Source organism: Nanorana parkeri, unplaced genomic scaffold (assembly GCF_000935625.1).
Source record: "Nanorana parkeri isolate BGI_ZX_2015 unplaced genomic scaffold, ASM93562v1 scaffold409, whole genome shotgun sequence".
In the NCBI taxonomy this organism is placed as follows: domain Eukaryota; kingdom Metazoa; phylum Chordata; class Amphibia; order Anura; family Dicroglossidae; genus Nanorana; species Nanorana parkeri.
Window position 1 is genome coordinate 178,442 of NW_017306677.1, and position 22,127 is coordinate 200,568.

Sequence of the window (22,127 nt, forward strand, 5' to 3'; positions counted from 1 at the left end):
AAGTGCGCTTTTTCTTTAATAGACTATAATTTTCTTCTTCCAAAATCCAAGTCTATTATGAACTAGCAGGCAGGGGAAGGGTAAAAAAAAAAAAACTGTAAACCCCAGAGGTCAGAGCACATGAACTGCCCTGCTTTTAACTACACAGTTAAATGTCATATTAAATTCCGGGTCTCTGTTGTCCTGACAGCATCTCCCTACTGACCCAATGATCTCACTGTAAACCAGCTCATAAAACCGCCTCAGCCCACTGGAAAGTATTATGAAGATGAAGCATCAAGGCTGGCAGACAAGCAGGCTGGATTTGTTTAACAAGGGCTGCATAGAGACAGGTATTGAACAGGCTGGAGCGTAAAGACCGTCATAAAATCTATTATTTAATCTATGTAAATCATTTAATAACAGGCTCGAACATCCTCAAAGATTAATAACAGGCTGCAAAGTACTTCATTAAGACAGCCCTAGGCTATAATGTACAAGTAATTTGATACTATGTGGTTTTCCCTTCAGCTCCGCACACTTTAATTTGTTCAGCTACTGAACTACAGTAAACAAGTTAACCATTGAGGAAATGGACTGCGCTGTAAAAAAATAGCTGTCTTAGGAATTTCAAGTTGAACGCCAAACAGATAAAAAAAAAGACATTTATGCAGCTCTGTATTCAATTAGTTGACCTTCCTAATTTTGACTTGAAGCGATAATAAACCTTCCTTTTAAAAAAAATGTTTTGCTATAAGGAGACCCACCTTTGCCTGAGGCTGTTGTGCTTTTTCTTTAAAAGTTTTAAATTCCTTGTTTTCAAGTGGGTCCCCTCAGCGCTCTTCCCCCCGCAAGAGTGCCTCTATCAGCTAACGGAGGCACCCGTGCCCACAGTGGCTGTGTGCATCCATAGACGCACACAGCCCTGGGACAGGCCACGCCCCTTTTCTGTGAAGATCAGTTTGATTGATGGCAGAAGAAGCCTATGACTCCTCTGCCATCAGTATCCTCCCCCTGCAACCAGGAAGTGTGGGGAATGGAGGATCACTTCGGGACCGGCGGTGGCGACGAGCGACGCTGACAAGTGTGGGGGATTACTGGTGGAGGAAAAGGTTCTGGGTGGTTTTTACCCGAATGCAAAGAATGCATTAAGGTAAAAAACACCCAGACCTTACTACTACATTAAGATTAACCACTTGTAGTCCCTTTACAGCAGAGCTCAGACTAGGAGATGGCGGACAGAACAAGGAGCTAAATCAGTTGTGCTATAGTGCAAGGAGCATGCCGATAGGAGAAGAGAGCAGCATGGCAGAGAGATGCGCTTATCAGTCTGTTGTTTTCCTTTCACGATGGAGTCACAGGCTGGCTGTGGGGAGGAGACATGAAAGTATTACTTGAAGCCGAAGTAAATAGGGTACCCTAAGGGAAAGTAAAAGCAACCCCGTCTCACCCGATAATGTTTGCCATAATGTGCACAGCATTTGAGCACACTATGCGTGGCTTACCTTGTAAAACGAATCCCTGCGCTGTCCGCTCTCCCATCCGTTGCTGGTGCTTCGGTCTTCACCCGGTGTACTATCGAAATGGGCAACTTGTAGAAAATCTCCAATTACTTAAATTCCGGTAACTTACCAGCTGGAGATTGACGAATTGGAGTTAGTGCGCATGCGAGCGTACCCAACAGCATAACACTGAACCAGGATGATTTCTGTACCACAGCATAGCGCATGCGCGCACAGCATTAACAACTCACTTGTCGAGTTCTCCAACACCTGCAAGTACGCATGTGTGCCTATAGTCACAGTTGGCGCCATCTCGAATAGTTGGCCATTTCAATAGAACACCGGTCTTCTTCCGAGTTTGGCATTTTTGGCCGCATTATTGGCCATGCCATTTTAGTTTGCTGGGCCTGTGCGCTGAGCTGCGCATTAGTGTTTTAGTGCACAGAAATAAAATTGCTGACAAACAGGTAAGAGTATTATTAGCAGAAGACTTACACAGTCTCTTCTGCTATGAAAAAAACTACCCGTCAGCCCTTGACACTTCAGGTCTCATCCCCTGGCAGACAGGGCTGTGCTGTGTGACAGAGCTGTGTAAAACTAAAAACTGGATGGACAGAAATACAAGTCCTTAGACAAGTGAAACAGAATTTTTGTCTTGCAGAGAGTACATCACAGGACACAGGGAGTTAATTCTGGAACCATTGGGTTATTCTGCAACCTTCAGGTGATTGGACACTGACGAATCAAAGCTGTAAGGTCAGGCCTTTATGACCCCTCCCACTCTCAGCCTTCCTCAGTATCAAGCAGTACAAGAGATCTCAAAGAACAGAGGGGAGGGTCCTGTGATGTACGCCAAGAAACGGATTTAACTGGTGAGGCAAACATCTTGTTTTCTTGATCGTACATCACAGGACACAGGGAGTTACTCTTGGAACCAATGTGATGTTCACAAGCAGTTCAACAGAAGACCAGGCAACACATTAAACAACAGCTAACAGGCCTGTGAAAAACATAGGGGACTATAGCAGAAGGAGCCCACAACTCAGAGGCTCACCTGAAGAACTTTGCAAGCTGAAGCTAGCATCCGCAGAGTCCTGAACATCCACCTGGTAAGACTTGGCAAAAGTGTGAACAGAGGACCAGGTGGCAGCCTTGCAGATTTGGAAAACCAAAGCCTGATCCTAAAAGGCTCAAGAAGCACTAATTCTCCTAGTGGAGTCAGCCTTTACCGGAAAGAGGGGAACTTTAGACTTTCAATTTAAAGGCCTGAGTGATAGTTCTCTGAATCCACCTAGCAAGAGTGGAACAAGAATCTGGCTACCCTAAAGGGGACCCTCAGGAATGGCGAAGAGGAAAGAGTACAAAGAGGTAAATACGAAGGACCCTCACCATGGAAATAAATTCCTTTAGGATGTTCTGGTGCAGGACACAAGGAAGGTAAAACAATGTCCTGGTTAACGTAGAAGGCAAAGTCCGGCTTAGGAGGAAAGGAGACTCTACCCTCAGCACCACCTTATGACATGCCCCATCCGATCTTCACCCTTCCAGTAGGCATTCCCCCGATGGGGATCTTCAAGGAAAGGGCTCCACAGAGATGGACCACAGCCCTGGATCTATATAGTATCCTGTGGCAAATGCACAAAGTGCCAAGAGGAGTGCCTTATGCAGGATCCAGTGCTCTACATTGGTCCGCCAAAGCTCAGCCGAAGAGAAAACCAATCTGGATAGCTGCTAATAGGTGTCTTCAGCAGAAAAGGATGTGCTTCCATCACCTAAGGACACATGCAAAAAACTGAGGCAGGCTGGGAGTGGGGGAGACTGTCCTTACAGCTTTAAATTGCCGATGTCCAGTCACCAGAAGTTAGCTGTATAACCCATTGGTTCCAGAATTACCTGCCTGTGTCCTCCTCTTTATGCATTTCATCTGTGGAATAAGCTGTTTGCCTGCAATTTAGCTTTATTACCAAACCTCAGCTTCAAAGCACGGACATCATTCATATGCAAAGAACGAAAAGATTACACGTCTGTTTAACACTGCAATCAGATTTTCACAGTTCTGCTTAAAATTCATATCAGAGTATAAAAGCTGCAAATGAGGGATTGTTAAGGAAAGATTTGCAGTGCTCCAGTTTTTAGCATCCAGAGCCAATGTTCAATGTTAACCTGGCGTTTTTTAGTTGGGAGATACACATGGGAAAGGTTAAACCTCTGTCAGGTTTGTATTGCTGTATTTATCTCTGCTGGGGAGATTAATCTTTGTATTTGTCCTGTTGACCACTGACATCAGGAGAGGAAATGATAGGAAATTAAAATTTTTACAGTCGCTGAAACAGCAGGCGAGAGAAAATCTTTCAATGAGGACATCTGTGATAACAGCCCAAGAAGGGAACTTCCTCCCAATTTGGAGAGATTTTCTATCACTTCGTGTGGTCTCCAGGACAGGAAGTGAAGGCAAATATCTCAACCAGGCACAGAAAAACTAAAATAAACAAACAAACAGTGTTTTAATCATTACCTACTTAACGCAAAACAAAAAATATGTTTTCGGTATTGATAAACTTTTGTAACTCGCAAATCAACAACATAGTGGCCCATGAGGTTCCTTGAGCACTGAGCAATGCCAGTTTAATCTCCTACCTACATTGATAACCAATGCAAGGGGCACGTCTACACTGACCACTTTCTCCTCTTTTTTATTGCTTCAGGACAATAACTTTGCAGTTGTGGCTCAGTGCACACTCTGAACAGGCTCTGTGGGCTGACAGAGTATGAACTGGCTTGGAGAATTCAGTTTTACCATGCTACTTGAGTTTTTGTTGACAATAACCTAACCCAGCCTTTCTCTATAAGGATTCCATGCAACCTTGTGGTTCCTCTTGAGGATGTGAATGGTTCCTTGAGCAGTAAAGCAATGGCAAATTGATCTCCTAGCTCTTCTGGCCACCAATGCAAGAGGCAAGTCCAGGCTGCCCACTTACATTAGGGGGACTATCGCTTTTTTTTTCTGTTTTTAGAATCCATTTGATCTCAAGATTATTACTGAAAATGGTGTTGTACAGAGCAGAGAGGTATAAAAATTTTTTATCTGCCATATTATTTATTCTTATATTTAAAATGTTCAGCAATTTAGTGATCACACTAATGTCCCACGAATTGTAAGTACCGTAAATAAATTCCCGACACCTGAATAAAATTTCATGAGTTTCTCAAGAATAAAAAGGTTGAAAACGGCTGACCTAACCCCTTGATATAGACACACTTGGAACTGAGGAAGACAAGCTCATTAGCGCTGCACCAAGATATTTATACAATGCCTAGTTTAGATGCCATCATCTTAGCCCGAGGATGGCTACATCTTTCATATCACTACAGCACAGATGACCTGCTTCCTTGTCCTGGGTAACTGTCTCGTACTGAAAGCTTAGGAAATTAATAAATCAGCCAGAGAAACATATAAAGAAAAAGGACAGTGGCAGCAAAGGTATTTCTCCCAGAGTGATTCAGTTTGGAAATTTGTTGTGGATAAATGCAGATAAATAATATATAGCTTGGCCAGAAGAAGATTTGTGCGCATCATAATCCTGTCTCCTGTATCTTCAGACCAAACACAATTGATATGGAGCACTTGCAGGTAGAGCGAGCGGCTCGCTCTGTTTTCCATTGGAAAGTCCTTGTGAGGAAACGTGCAGATAGGCGGGCGCATGCACCTTAGGGAACAGTGTGGAGAGAGACTCAGAACACACGGATGGCGTCTTTGTATATGCGATTGCCTTTTTCGGCTATTTGAGTGGATTATATTTTTTTTTAATAAAGTACGGTTTTGACATACTATGTGATGAGGTCCTATCTGTTTTCTTTGAATATATTGGAAAGACTGGTGGAGATATCCTGAATTGTTACTGGTATTATCAAAGGAAGTCATACCCGGGATTGAGGTCTGATTCTATCTACCGTAGTGAATCGAGATTGAGAGGAAAGCAGGAGGTTTAAACTGCTCCAAAACGCTATATGACCGTCCTGTAAAAAGGGGGTCACTCAAAGCGGTGAGTGTGGATCCTGCCTTATTCGTTTCACTGAGGGTGGACAGGAGCACTACAGGTGGCACTGAAGATTGACGTTTTTATTTTCTTTCATTTCATTTTACAAACCACGGTTCCAGATCTGAGAGGGTAACATTTGGACTTTCTTTGATTGCACATGTCACTTTTTATGATGTCAATTTTTGCACAAGTCATTATGAACACTACACAGTGGATGGGTTTTATTGGATATTCTTATGTATATGCACATTCGAGCACCTAAATTAAAGAACTGAGCACATTGTGTTGCACTAGGCACTGTATTTAAGAGTTTTCTTATATTTTAACCTGTTAAGTGCAGTGCACTATTCATTTAAATTAAACAAAAGCGTAACTTCTGCAGAGACATTCCGATAAATTGATAAATTTCTACTGCCAGTAACAAGCACTCACAACCCTCGAGCATTCCTATCCTTGTTCATCTGTTAACACCTGAACTTCCTGATCATTAGAAGTATTGCTCTGACCAGTCTCTTAACTGAAGCCTGTACTAACAAACTACATAAACTGCCAATGCTGCACTCTCATTTTGAAAATATTGCCTGGCCTTAGTATACAGATTTAAAGGCTTTAATATGTTTTGGCCCAGATTCACATCTGAGCTTTTGTAACTTGAAGATCAAAGCTCCAAAACGCTCAACAACCAAAACCATATGATTTTAAATTGTGCCTGTCCGCATATGAGCACTCAGGCACCGTTAGTACGATACCTGAAGCTCAAAATGGTACATGAGCTGTTTTTGAAGCAGAATGGGTCATCTGTGGCACCATAGAGTTCATAGAGTTTTTTTTTAAAGCCAAACAACTATCTCCTTCTCCTAGTATCTAGCTTTCCATTGGCTAAAAAAAAGTCGCTTAAGCCTGAATGCACCTGAAAAAAACATGCAAATTTCTTCAAAATGTCCTGTAAACACTCACGTGTGAATGTCCCCCAAGAGTTACTGACCAGGAACATTTACGCAGATTGAAAATTCTCCCTTTTCTCTGACTTCCTAGCTGAATGCTTGTTATGGGTCAATGACTCAAAACAGAGTGAGACCCAGAGACAGCCAGACAACTAGCATTTTCAGAAGGATGTCAGCTATGGCATTCTCCATATTTCCCCCAGAGTAGGTTTCTTTTAATTGCACACATCAGGCTGTACGGACAGCCAAAACAATGGCTATTAATCACACTAACAATTTTACATCAAAGTGTCAGCAGATAGAAAAATACGCTTAGATTTGTGCCACTCTCTTCAGATTGCATATCCCGGTGTTCTCAGTGATGGCTCTTTCATAAGAATGCCTATAACTGAAAAGCTATCCATCAGCCAATCACCACAACAAAGAAATGTGGGCTTTCTAGAAGCTCAAATCACTAATTACTTTTCCCCTTTAATTAAGCCTGACTATAATAAAAGGGGATTTTTGGTTACATTACCAGACACTTTACCGTGAAAAGCAGTCAAGAAGTCCTGAAATCAAGCTCCCTGCTGAATGTTGCAGAGCTACCTTACACAAAAATGTATAGGAGAAAATTACTTCCTTATCTGCATTAAATAATCGGCTTTAAAATGTGCATTTAATGATATTCATTTATTCAAACATGCAAACAAAGCAGGTCGGAACAACTGAAATATACTGCAAGGATTTCGTACTCCAAAAAAATATGATTACACTGCACATACATTCAGGAGGAACTGTAATAAGGCTTATTAAATACAACATGTTTAGCAATAATAATGTTTAAAGGGCAGAAGGCAACTACAGCAAACCAAGTTCAACCAAGAGCGCGGGAACACTTCCTCATTCAGTCACCTGACTTTGAAAAGTCTCATGAACAAGTGTAAGGAACCTCCCTGTGTGGTTCTGCTGTAGGATGATCTTAACAGATTTATTTTATTATTTTAAATTTAAAGAAATTCATTAAATAAAAAAAGTCTAGCCAATCATCTGCAGTCACTGTTCAGGTATTCTGGCAGCCACAAGAACAGACTGTTAGAAAAGAAGTAGAAAACAACTAGTCAGCAACGAAGATTCCTCCATCTACACTGATTAGCATGGATGGGGCATTGAGTGATCATTCAGGTTTAGCTCATGGGGCTGCATGACAAAAAAAATAAAAAATCTTACGTGTTTGGCCAGCTTTATACCTGCAGTAGCTTTCATTACCACCTGCTTCTCCCAAATGCTGGGTTGTTTTGACAGTGCTGTGCTTGAATAGCTCTTGTGCTGAAGCCACCTGCATCCTAGCAAAAAAGGACTCTGGGTAGCTCAAGTCACCGGCATCCTAGCAATGAAGAACTCTAGGTAGCCCACGTTGTCTGCATCCTAGCAGCGAAAAACTCTAGATAGCTAAAGCTGTCTGCATCCTAGCAATGAAAAGCTCTAGGTACCTGAAGCTGTCTGAATCCTAGCAATGAAAAGCTCTAGATAGCTCAAGCTGTCTGCATCCTAGCAATGAAGAACTCTAGGTAACTCAAGCTGTCTACATCCTAGCAATGAACAACTCTAGGTAGCTCAAGCTGTCTACATCCTAGCAATGAAGAACTCTAGGTAACTCAAGCTGTCTGCATCCTAGCAATGAAGAACTCTAGGTAGCTCAAGCTGTCTACATCCAAGCAATGAAGAACTCCAGGTAGCTTGTAAAATACAGTGCATACACAGGACCTCAGAAGCAGATTTTTCTATTTTGATTTTACCAATCTGAATGCAACACAAGTCTACTGATCTTTTGGCACGGTGTGCATAGGTCCTGTAAAAACAATACAACTGCATTCAGATCCGTAATAATAAAAAAAAAATAAGAAAAAAAACATCTGTACTGATAAAAGTAAATATTTTCTTTTAAGTTATGTTCATGAGCCCTTCCCGTTTTATGATTCACCTCCTTGCTCACTAGACAATGAATCAGTAGTGTAATGATTCATTGTCCAATGAGCAGCTTGAAAGTGAAAAAAAAAATGCAAGATGCTGCAGAGCTATACCAAGAAATTGGAGTACCACCTTCTAAGGCGTTTCAATCACAAAACTGACTAAATAGCATTACAAATCCTTTGACAGGTAAAACAGTTCAAATACATGGATTTGAACTTTGTACTGTTTAGTTTCACTTTATTGGTCAAAAATCACAATTAAGCAGTTAGTCCTTCTTTCCTGACAGATATCTTCTATTGCTGCCTTTGTGAACTTTAGGCTATGGATAAGATTCCTGTAATGTCAATAGGTATTACGTGACACACTTACTTTCCTGGGCCGATCTTAGAACATGCGATCTTAGAGGACTCCTATTATGCTCTCTAGGACGACACTTACTGTACATTACACAAACATGGGAGTCATATCTACACCCACTGATTTTCCCTTAAAATGAAGGCACACGTCAAAAGGTGACATGATGATTTTTAGGATCATACATTCCCAACTTTTTATTGAAATGACGCTTCCATTTGTAGAGGAGTGAGCATTATGATGTAGAGAAGGACTTACCCTGACCCTGCTGCCACATCAGGTCTTGCCGCCACTGGGCTCTTTTCTGTCTGCTCTTTCCCCTGCTGCTTGATAAATTCCTTGGCTTCCTTGGATGAGGAGTCCACTTCCTTTGTCACCCTGATGAGAATACAGAGTACGTTGTAAATAAGGTCCTTCAAGGACGTGAAAAACAAAACACCTAACATCCAGACTCCTATTTCACAGACACTCAAATATCTTATTTCATGCAGATTGAAATTCTACACATGAACCTTCCATTCATCTTCCCTGCGCAGTGCAGCAGTGAATTAAGAGACTGTCTCAGATGAAAGACTTCGTACACACGGGGGATGAGTGGTCTAATCGTCCAGCTTGTCTGACCATCACCATGCCTAGATATGGGTTTACAGCCCCGTTCACAGACATGGATCAAACTCATAGACCAGCTTATGGTGAAGCAGGGCAAGAAGGGGCAGCACCAAAGTACGTTCACATTTTGTGATTGTTCTACCCACATTTGGCCATTGCTGAATGCTTGTAAGAACATTTAAAAGCAGGGCTAAAGGCAAAAAATTAAAATACTGCAAAGACTAAAAAGAATGACTAAGCCCATTATGGTAAAACATGTCAGAGTGAAGAGAATCCACGACCGGACGATGTGCACCTGGGTGCTACATTAAATCTTTCAGCAAAGTTTGCGGTGTGTGACAGGACTTTTTTCTGTGAGTAACTACTGCAAAGAAGTGTCACAAGAATTTCTGAAGCTCATATAACATGTGATCATTGTGTCTTAACACATACTTATGGGAGACAAAATTAGGGAAATCATCACTTATGTGTCTGTAAGGGAGCAGAATCTTTATTAGAAGTGGGTCAGCAGTCCAGATATAAATGTTGTGTTTTTACATACTTGCCCTTTGTATCCTTATTTTAAATATTTATTACAGGTATTTATATGGTGCTGCCCATTAATGCAGCACTTTACATACTATTCATTCACATCAGTCTCTGCCCTTTATGAGCTTATACTCGAAGGTCCCCAATATCATATGCACACATACACAGGCCAGTTTAGACAGGAGCCAGTTAATCTGCCATCATGTCTTTGCAGTGCGGAGGAAACCTAAGCAAGCACAGGGGGAACATGCAAACTCCATGCAGATAGTAAACCTGGCCAGGAATCAAACCAAGGACCCCATTGCTGCAAGGCAGACGTGCTAACCACTGTGCTTGTGTTTTGGAAGCACTATTAAATGTAGAGCACTAAAAAAAGGTAGAATTCCTACATATAGTATGAATATAACTTGCCTAGTTTTCCTATGCTGCTGACCTTGGCAAATCCCTATAGTTCCACTATGAACATATAAATTAAATGAAAATCCTAACTAAATTATATTTACAAGGTTATTCACTAAAGGGTGAAGAGTTTGGAAAAGGCAGGGGAAGGGAACAATCTAGCACAATATAGCTGAACTGGAAAGTGAGCTGAATTGGAGAATTTTTCCAGTTCAGCTATGTTGTCCTAGATTGTTCACCTCTCCTGCCTTCTTCAAACTCTTCACACTTCAGTGAATAACCCTGTTAGTCTTCTAAATCCCTTGTATCATAAATGGTTGATTTGACCTTTTTTTACATCAATTATTCCATCTCAGTTTTCCTGAACTCGTGCAGCCTTTTTACAGTCACTTCCTGTCTAAATGCACTCCAATGATGACTGGGTGGCATTTATAAGAGTGCGTTTCCTGATGGTGCCCATAGTAGAGTATGCAATTGTGTGATAAAATGGACACCTGTAGTCTCCACTGTAAGCTGGGGTGACGGGCCATTGGGAGACAGGAACAGAGCGTTGTCACCCCGTAACAGGAAGGGCCCAAACAAGTGCCTTCCTGGCAGGATCAACTAGAATGACACATACTTAATAACCAAATTAACATTTTGAAGAATATATGAGATTTTAGTGACTGAATTTACATATATTAAAAAGGAGTTGTAAAGTCCCAACATAAACTACCCTGTTATAACATCAGCATTGTAATAGGAATACATACTAGAGTTGGTTTTGCAATCAAAGTTTACTTCAAAAGATCCCTTTCATGTAGTGAGTGCTGCCTTCCATCTGCCCGTTACGTTTAACATCTTCCTGGATTTCCAGCGCACCTTGCATCTCTTTCCCTGCTGCTTGATTTAATGCAATCTCAATTTCTCAAGACCACACATCCCATCATGCATTGCTTCTAGCAAGCAATAATAACGTTACAATGTTCAGAAGATGAGAGTGGGGACAACCCGAAGAGCATATTCACAGAGCGGAGTGAAATTGTGTCAGTTCACTGAGGAAGTACATTCTATGGACATCTTCAAAAAGTAAGTTTACAAACGTCGAGATCAATATGGGTATTAGGAGTGGGGTAGAACATATGAAAATTCAATATACAAATACATATTAATTTGTAGTATTGACCTTAGATACCCTTTAATCTTCAGTAAAGGTTAGCTTAAAGAAATCAATATTACGTGCACATAGCCCAAGCTCTGCATTCATTCATATTTGTTTAAAGCCTAAGCTGATTTTTGCAGAAAATGCTTTGCTCTAAAGCTAGGGCAATAAAGCTATAATGTAATAGCAGGGATGCGCCGAGATGATGGATTCATATGTATACTGCCTATTGCTACCCTCAAAACTAAGATGGTGGCCTCAAGAACCAACCACAGGCAATCATTCTGTGGGATCACTGCAATATACTGATATGCAGTTGTTTCAGCCGGGCATATGTGTTCTTGCATTACGTTTGGTTCGGATCCTGCCAATTTTGTTAGAACGATAGCAAATGGAGACATCTAATTTGGATGATTCTCTAAGATTTGTCGGCCAAGTGGTGTCTGCAGAGTAAACGCAGACATATATGATTTTTCCCCCCAATCCAACTGTAAATGAGTGACCTGGCAAGGATCATCCAATGTTTATGGCTGGTCCAAGCACAATTGAGAAAATTACCAAAAAAATAACATACCAAAAAGTATGATCACACTGTATACATTGGATGAAATGGAGTATACATTGGATGAATTGGATTCCCAACTGTACAACCAAAGGAAGCATTCAGGAATAATGAGGACGCCTACTTGAAAAAAAAAAGTATTTTGCGCCTTTGCTTGTTTCCATGTGCACATTAAATAGCAAAATGCTTCCTGGGAATATGATGAAAGCTTCACTTTAAAGCAAAGAATAGTCATTGCTGACCATGCACTAGTTGCCTAGCAACACAACACAAGTGTGACATCATTACTCAACCCCATGAGGTACCTGGATAATTTAAACACTACATCACTGAGAATTTTCATAAGATCTAAATTAAAAGCATATTGGAATGTAAGCCTGGCAGCTGCAGAAAAAAAACACAACAGGCAAAAGCAAATAGTACAGTTTATTAAACAGATGGACTCAAGCTATAGAAAGCACCAATGACCTTCCATCTGATAAAAAGTGAGAAATATCAGCTGATGAGGTGTGGAGATGAGAAACTAATATGTCAGAACAGCCATATTTAGAAGGAAGAAGCTGTCAGAATACAAAAGTGACAGCAGGAGATTCCCCAGTGTACTGCCGTATGTTACTATATAAAGAAAAACCCCAAAATTATGCTCACAACCCATTATGGGCTGTATATCCTGGATGTCAGCTGCCATTCTTCCAGCAGGGCTTAGTTAGATGACAAAATCAACAATCTGGCTGTCTGCTTTGCACAATACACACCTATTTTCAATGAGCATAGCTATAAATTGCATGTCTTTACGGTTGGAAGCAAGTCTTTGCTTTGCCCAAATAAATAGTTCTGTTTAAGTCTGCCCTCCTCGGATCACATGCTTCTTTGCGCCTTCGACTCTTCAGATGACATTACAGTGAACCTGTTGCTTTGCCTTTTGCAGGTGTTGCTACAAGTATATAGTAACAGGTCCACTTTAAAAGACGATATACCCAAGAATGACAACATCTGGATTCCAGATTTGATATGAAAAGCAAAGCTTCGCACAGTCACAAGCTGGTTACAGAAAGACAGAAAATATAAAGTACATAGCAGGTCCAATGCTACTCCGTGTGTGGGAGAATTATACATTAGACACCTCTGCTGGTTTCCAAATCCAGCATAGACTTGGAAATTAATGTTTGATTTTCCTAATGATTCACGTCAGTGGTGAGTCTAAACAATACCCTAGAGAAAGAGGCAAGCTTCTTGGCTTTGCGGGAGCCCAATTCTCACTGACATAATCAGCTGGCACACAGGATGTGACCCCTCTTGTTCTAAGTGATGGGCCTCCTCTGAAGACAACTCCCAAATACAGGAGGTGAAAAATGATCATCAGAAGGGGCAAAACACAGCACATTTGTTACAAAGAGGACCTAATAACCCCCTTGCTGCCAGCACTGTCCGACCAGATTTTTGCTGGACGGTTACCATGCATGTTCCTATAACAGGCCTCTTGAATTATTATGTTAGTCAGAGTCAGGAAGTCTGGAAGCTGAGAATTTATGCAATCAGTGGACCACTTCCATGTAGAATGGATTTCTATTCTAATGACAGTGCTCCGATGCCACCTAGAGGGCAATTAAAATAATACAGCCCAAGAGCTGAATTATCTATTAGCCACTCCCCAACCATAACATGAAACCTCAGTCGTCCATAGACTTAAAGCAGACCTGGGCATTTAATGGCCTGCAAGCCGTATTCGGCCCTTGGTCTGTGGCGGTCCTGTGCGCCAACCTGCGCTCCGTTATGGGTGGCTGACAGCTGATGCACCGGCATCCACGGCCGGTGCATCCACTGCAAGCCATAGCCTGGTGCAGGTCGGCGATCGGGCTATTTCTAGACCGCATTTCCATTCAGTCCTTGGTTGCTAGGACCACTGGCGTCCTAGCAATCTATGACGTCAGGGGGTCCTCCTCCTTTGCAGTCATTGACTGCTAGGACTGCTGGGTGGTCCTATCAACGAGGGAGACATGTAACCATTGCGTCCTTGCAGCTCCCGCCGTGGCCTGCTAAAAAATAAAAATGGTATGCTCTGGAGCCTGTCATCTGTGTGCGTTGGACGCTCGTATAGTGTTTGAAGTTCCTGCCCAGTAGCGACTAATGTATGGTATTGTGCAACACGCCTACCGTGAGTTACAGTGTGGCAGGTGTGCTGCATTCACTACTTTTTTTGAAATGCTAGCAATGCACAGTATCGTGGTCAGGTGGCCACTAAAAATATTTTTTTTAAACATTTTTCTTATCTTTTAGATGTTCCTTTTATGAAGGCTTTTGTGCAGATTTCAGGCTACTCTAGCAGTTTAAAAGTGAAATTAGAGGGACAGACTGAACTTCCTCTCATATGGAAGGCTGTGCATACTGAACATATGGAAAACACAAAAAAGATAAAGCGCACTCCTGTGGGCAAACTTCAATAGGATGGCTGTTGTTTGTAGGTGTGCAAAGCTCCTCATTACAGGGAGAGGACCCTGTCTATTAGCAACTACAGATAAAAACTCAAAAGGACAGGAGCGCAACTACCAGAAGTGACGTGAATGAAGTCGATCTAGTGGATCTATGTGATGGGGGATGTTGGTGGATTTTGGTGTGTAGAATCTGGGTGTATGCCTACTGTTAGAGCAAGCTGACTTACGGTTGGAAGCTTCTCTGTGGTCCGTGCGGCGCCCTCCTTTGACAGATCCTGGGTAGAAGAGACCCGGTGGTGTCCCCGGTGGTATGAGAGGCTGATCTGTTGGGGGTGCGTATCAGTATGGCCGCCCGCGTTCTCGGCTGGCCGGGCCAAGCCGCGTCGGTCAGGAACGGAGACAGAAATTGGGAGAAGCTATACCCGGCTGGGGAACGCCGTGCGCCGTATGTCGAAGTAGATCACAAAGTCTGTGACTGTCGGGTGTCTCCAGTGGCTACGCGTTTCGAGGGTTAACCTCTTTTTCAAGCCTCAAAACTACTGGAGATCGTGGGAATTCTATCTAATTTTAAATGTGACAAGGGGGAGGCGTGTAATTTCCTTGAGCCCGGTGATAGGCTGCAGCTCGCATGAGGGGAGTGGATTAGTAGTCTGGGTCCACCTTGAGTGCGACCTGTCAATGCTCGAGCCGGTGTAAATGTGTGTCCTTTATTAACCCTTCTTTCTTATTCGGGGTTGTCATTTGATCTGTATTTATGTGCCTTGATCTGTATTTATATTACACGCCTCGGTGTCGGCACCGATACTAGTAGTATCTGTATATCCCTAGTTATAACCCTCTCTTACTCTATATACAAATCAAAAAAGTTTTGGCGTCAGTTCTAATTTAATAATACAAGTGCATTCATCCAGATTGTACAGTGATATTTAGAGCTGCAGCTAACGATTATTTTCATAATTGATTAGTTGCCTGATTATTTTTTCAACTAACCAATTGTCTCTCTCTCTCTCATATGATGAGAATAATTGCCAACTATTCTCATAATCGATTTTTATCTAGTTAGTCGATTAGTTGTTGCAGTCCTAGTGATATTACCCTGAGCTTTCAGATTACTGAGTTAATTAGAAAAAATATATAAATATCAATTTGAGCTTGGCTAAGTCATACATACAGTACAATCACTAATAATCTAGCCCATTGCTTCAACAAAGTCTGCCCTATAAACATACCATATAGCTTAGCATCTATTTAACTTTTTTCCACAATTCAGACATTAAAGCTAGTCACAAATGTATCACAGTTTGGCTGATTCCTGATGAATTGGCTGAAATTCAATACCTTGGTGGCTCTGTTGACACCACCCAGTGTGGTCAAAGGAGCTGTTTGGAAAACTGTCAGCAATCGGGTCTCTGTTCAGGTATTTCGACAGCTGCAGACGCTGGCTATCAGAATACGATAGACACGCCAGGTGTAATTTCCCCATCCACACTGTTTAGCGGGGCAGAACAAGAAAAATCCTAAAGTGTATGACCAGATTTAGTATTCTTTTATGAACATACATTTCATGGACGTCTTTCTCTTATGAAAAAAAAAAAAGGGAAAGAATCTTTATATTGAATACGGCTACACACATCACCCAGCATGCTGGAAATCTTGGTAACTGCTGATACAGACCATAGACGTTCCCTTAGTGCTTAATCTCCTCTGAGGCAGAACACTAACCAATATTCTACACATATTGGAATCTTGTTGTGGTTGAAACTGGCAAGTTTTTAGCCAGCATTGCATTAGGAGGATAATTGATCTCACTGCTAAGTCTGGTTTACACGGTTGTGCTGCATGTTACCACAATGCGTACATATACTGTATATGTTGATGCCATTCATTCTTAACGGCACCCTAATGCACGTGTGTTGCAGCATACAACAAAGCACAGTAATACACTACCGTACATTGTGGTGCACTGTGTAAAATGAAAATAAATCATGCATGCACCTTTTTTGCAGCGTTTAGGTGCATTAGGGAGTTTTCAATGAAACAGAAGCACCTATTAAACAAAAAACAGCACTTCAGCACAACATGCAATGATGAACACATACGTTGTGGTGTGCTAAAAATGAAAAAATGCCAGTGCACATGTTGAGAGCCCATTTACCACAGAGATAAGCTTTGTACTCACCGTACTTCTTCACCAGCAAAATCAAACACCTTTGTGATGGTGACTTTTTTGGAATCTTCCTTAGCCTCTGTACTTTGCTGTGGAGGTGTATTGGATGCCTTGGGTTTTTCTGGTTCGACCTAAAATAAAGATACAAATAGAGTAATAAATATAGAGTGAATGCAAAGAGCATAGAGTAAAAATCCAGAAAAAAAAAGGAGAAGGTACATTAAAGAAGTTTACAAAGCACACAACATGCCATATGCTATGTAATAAACATCAAACGTAGAAGGGTTTAAAGGAGAACACTTTTGGTAACCTATTATTGATACACAAGCCATTTTAAAGTGATATTAAAAGAGAACTATGGGGTAAGTGTTTTTCCCCACAGGGTCACGGGAGGACATATACTAGTTTCCTTCCGTGACCCAAAACTCAGTATATTGCGAGCTATAGCTTGCGGTATACTGAGAGTGCCGCAGCCGGGACAGATCCCGACAATGCTGTTGAGATCCACCCAGCTGCGTGAGTGACAGCTGGCTCTGCCTATCTAGAGGTAGAGCCAGCTGTACACGCCCCCTCCCCTGTCCGTTTCTCCACTCAGCGCTGGAGGATCGGAGCGGGGAGGAGGGGAATCCTTGTGGGGGGCGGTGACTGACTCACTGGCTAATGTGTTACAGCTTAATTGTCACACGTCGGCGCGAACTATGAGGATGAGCGATTTTCACTCACCTCATAGTTCTCCTTTAAAAGACAAAAGTTTTTATAAGATATTTCAACTGCTGATGAAATCACTTACAATGAATGCTGCTCATTGATGTTTAAAAGTTTTAGTTTCCTGCAGAATTGGGTGGTCGACTGAACACTGACTCTGATATTATTATTATTATTATAATACAGGATTTATATAGCGCCAACAATTTGCGCAGCGCTTTACAATACAGGGAAGACATTACAATCACAATACAAATCAAGACAAGATGGTAAGGAGGGCCTCCTGTTTTATGGTGACTCCTTTCTTTTGCAGGTTCCTATTGTGTTTTTTGTGACTGAATAAAGAACCCTAATTTGTGGATTTGAAGAAGAACTCAGGGCACATATTTTATTAACAATTGTAGTGGGGCTACACTTGCACTGCAAGACTTAAAGTGATATTAAAGTCACCCCCCAATGCTGCTTTAAGGACTTACCTTAAGGTCTTGTTCACACCTAGGCGTATTGCATATGCGCGACCGGCGCGCGTTTCTTTACCGCGATTCGCGGTAAAAAAGTCGCGCGACAAACGCGCGTTTCCGAAGGCTACTTGGCTGTATCCCAATGGAAACGCGCAACAAAACGGCCCAAAGTAGTACATGTACCTTTTCAGGCGTGGGCCGTTTTGTAGCGCGTTAGGGACGGGCGGAAATACGCCAAGGTGGGAACGAGACCATTGAATACAATGGGATTTATATTTTTGAGCGTTTTGTAGAGCGTTCGTCGAGCGTAGAACGCGCTACAAAACGTTCAGGTGTGAACGAGGGCTAAATGAAGCCTCTTAATCGAATCATCTACTTTGTTTCAGTATTTTTCAGCAGTGAAAAATCTTTACTAAGCATGCACCCGCAGTGGGGAGGAGAGAAACTGCGACAGCCGACCGAGCGCTGCGGGAGGAGAGCGCTGTGAGCGGCCGGCATCTCTCTTCCCACACCACTCAGTCTCCTATCACAGATCGGTAGAGCGATGTGTGGGCAGAGACAGCCAGCGCTGTCACAGAAGGCTGAGCTCCTCTCGCTCAGCCTTCTGTGACAGCGAGTCAGGAAGAAGAGCAGTACAAACACTCAGTGATCAGTGATTGCTGAGTGTTTGTAGATAATTGAGGACATAGTATGGTTACTATAGCCTCAATTATGAATGAATGGGAAGTGATCTACATCCCTCCTGTTCATTCATGATTGTGGATATAGTAAACATACTCTGTCCTCATGTTATGAATGAACAGAAACACTCAGTATGGAGGATACCTGTTCATTTATAACTGGGGCTGCAGAAAAAGAGACTGAGCACTCTATGTTCTCAATCTCTTTTTCTATTTTAAAAAGGGAAATATCAGGGGTCTGTTTAGATCACTAATATTTCCCCGACGCCCCTAAAAGTAAAGTAAAAAAGAAAAATATTATAGAAATATTATGGAAAATGAATAAAAATATCAAAAAATTTAAAAGTTTATAAAAAATAAATTTTTAAAAAATATTCAAAAACGTAAAAATAAAAAACATTTTCGGTTTTGGTCTAACATTTTTTTTCATTTCGGTTTCGTTTCGGTTTTTAAACTTTCATTTCGGTGCACCTCTAGTAATAACACAAGCATGAACAAATATGACATTAGGCAAATATAATGACAACTCAAAGTAGCTGCTCATTAAAAACCAAGCTATAATTTCCCTCTAAGGATTGGACAACAGAATCGATTGCCTGTCCGAGAAAGCCAAACACTACTGCAACAAATAATTTTAAAATAGCTTATATCTGACTTGGAAATCAATATGGATGACAAGCCTTCAGCATTTTCCTGTCCACACATCAATAACAAACAGTTGTGGTTTGAAAATTCAATACACAAACTGGACATTCTCTCGGTGGGCGAACAACAGAAAAAAGTGACAACCTAATTTGAAGAGTACTGGGTTAAAAACTAAGTTCACTTATCCCACCCCTTTTACTGAACAGAGCCCACCCTACCCCTCTGTCTGGAGCTAAGCTTTAAAATGACACTTTGCACTGAAATTCAGTTTCATGTTTAAATTAGAAGTATTGGGGGAGTAAGATATTTTTCTAAGAGCCCGTGGACGTGCGTCATAAAACAAACTTCCCCCTGTGAACGAAAAAAGTGAACCGTGAAATCACAGCACACAAAAACGCGCACAAGGGTGCTTGGTCCTTCCATAAAGAAGGGACCTCGAATTCCCGACCCCCCGGGGCGCAAGGCTCCTGACAGGGGTTGAGATACTTTGGTCCACCAACCCGAAGGCTGGCGGACCCCGATCCTTCGGGGACCTGCCGAAACAGGTCCCACCCAGTACTAGATAGGGGGCTCTCCCGGGAGGAGGCAAAGAACCCTATATTAGGGCACAGAACCTCCTCCCCAGCATCGGGAATAGGCCCCGAAGGTACCTGCACCCTAAGCAATCTGTGGGTCAAAATAAGAAAAAAATTAAAAAGTGCCAAATCGTGCATGAGGTGCAATAAATAAATAAATAAAGAGTGCCAGTGCACCACGCTGACAGGCCCTAGGGGCCGGAGTGCAAAAATATTGCCCCGGACTAGCCATAAGGCCTGTCTCGGAAGCGAAGTGCAGAAAATGCAATGTGGTGTGTGTCCTAGTGCTGCAGTGAGTCATGTGTGGTCCCACACCCAAGTGGGGACAACACCACGGGCCAGACCCAGTGTTTCTCCGTTCATACCAGGAGGTAGTGCCATCGGGGGTCCTCCCGCTGTCTGGGGTCTACCTGTAAACCTCAGAGCCTGACGCAACCAGCAGCGGACCGAACCATCCTCTGACACCCACCAATTACGCCAGAGGGTACTCGAATGCTCTCCCATAGGGCAGCAGCATCCTTTCCCCTCCAACAACTGATAAGAACAGATACTACACTTGATCTTAGCCAAAAGGCCGAGAAGCGATACTTCTTCCTGATACTTAGAGCCAGTGTGGGACACTGCAGGTGTCACATGCCGACTCTATATAGCGAGACGATCGCTCAGCTCACAGCCTCCTCCCTACGGAGAGCAATGATGATCGGTCCCCACTCCCCACATGGAACCTCCCCTCTCTGCTCCTCCAGTACTCATTAAAGGTTCAAACATGGTAGCACAGCTGGCTCTAGGGAGGCAGAGCCAGTTGTCAATCAGGCAGCGCATGGATCCCAACAATACTGGTCTGCTAAATGCCGACTTTGGGTCACAGGAGTACATTAACAAATGCCCAGTTACACCAGTACCTGGTTGTCCTTTTTACTTTGCGCAGGAGGCGGGGCTTTGGTCTTTTGCCCAACATCAGTAAGGAAACTAGACCACAGATCATCTGCACGCTTCTTTTTTACTTCTTCCAATTTCTTTTTCTTTTCCTCATCCATGTTGAAGTCATTGTCTTCCTCAGAATTCTGTGCTTTGTCTTCATTGTTCTCGGTGCCTTCCTCAGAGTTTAGGACTAACACTGCTTTCTTCCTCTTCCTTAAACAAGGCAGCAAAGTGTCAGTAGCATACATTTCTTCAAGGGTTAGTTCATCTTTATAATCAAATCTCCCATGCATTCCAGCATCCACAGTACATTATTTCACCTTTATGAGTTCACCTTTTTTTATATAATAATATATTTATTGCATTCGACTCAACAAACCAGAACGGACACAGATGTAAACAGGCGCACATCTGCTTACATCCAGCCACCCATACAGTCCATTTTTTTATCTAATCATTGGTTAAAAAGGGACTAACAAAACGTCTTTGTGAAAGGGACTTAAGAGCATACAGTTACAGGATAAGGGCAAGGGCCCCAGATCCAAAGGCGATTGTCAGGCAGCAATTGGGCTTCCATAAAAGTGCAAAAACATCCTTTTCAAATTGACACTTACACCCTGTAGCCAATTAGGCTAGAACTGGTTCCAGTTTATTCACATAGACCAGGGGACTGCAAATGGCAGACCGCGCGGCTGGTCCGTCTGAACCGTGACTGCCAAAGGCATCTGGTGTCCCGCTGAGCACTGAAGAGGACAGGACAGTATCTTCCATTCTCTTCAGCTGCCCATAGTTGTCTCCGCCTCCCGGCTTCTATACTCCGCTGTTCTCGATTCCTCCCAGGTCCACCTCCAGGCTCTCTTAGGCTTGCTGCTCTGCCTCTGGCTTTGCCCAGCTCCACCTACTGGCTCTCTTTCTTGACTTCACCTCCTAGCTAAGGTACCCCAAAGAAACATGTGAGGACACTAAGAAGCACTCCGATGGGGACAGCCAGTACAAGGGGACACTCCAATGGGGACAGCCAGTGCGAGACTGAGATGGGGACAGTCAGTGTAAGGGGACACTCTAATGGGGACAAACAATGTAAAGGGGCACACTGGGATCGTCACATAATCACTATGTCTGGGAGAACACACCAGCAGCTGTGCATTGCAGTGCAGCTGCTGATGTGAATGCATCCTAAATGGCGGATCGCGGTCCAGAAATGGACTAAGACTACCCCAAGACAGCAGAGAAAAGGAACACAGCAGAGAAAGGAACATAGGAATGTCCTATGCTCCTCAGCTCCATCTAGTGGCAGTAATGCTGTGCAAATGCTGGGCAGATGTTTTATACATCAGTCCCTTATGTATTTGGGTAGTTGATATTAGACAGCTGCCAACTAGACAACTCGACTTTATGTAATCACCAAAATGAATAAAAATTTATATACAGATTCTTGAACCAGATTAGAACTGTGGTCTTAAACCCAACTGTGGATCCCCCTTTTTGGGTACCCCCCATGGAAATCTTCCTCCTCTCCTCATGGTGGCT

The 22,127-nt window shown here is 42.5% G+C and overlaps 1 protein-coding gene across 1 annotated transcript in view; it reads right to left on the reverse strand.

Moving 5' to 3' along the window:
- Positions 1-22,127, reverse strand: part of CFDP1 (craniofacial development protein 1) — a 50,142-nt gene that overhangs the window by 26,222 nt on the left and 1,793 nt on the right. The window contains exons 3-5 of the mRNA XM_018559654.1: positions 20,579-20,810; positions 16,623-16,741; positions 9,031-9,150 (exon numbers count right to left, since the gene is read on the reverse strand). Coding sequence (XP_018415156.1) covers positions 9,031-9,150; positions 16,623-16,741; positions 20,579-20,810 — 471 coding nt within the window. The remainder of the gene's footprint in view (positions 1-9,030; positions 9,151-16,622; positions 16,742-20,578; positions 20,811-22,127) is intronic.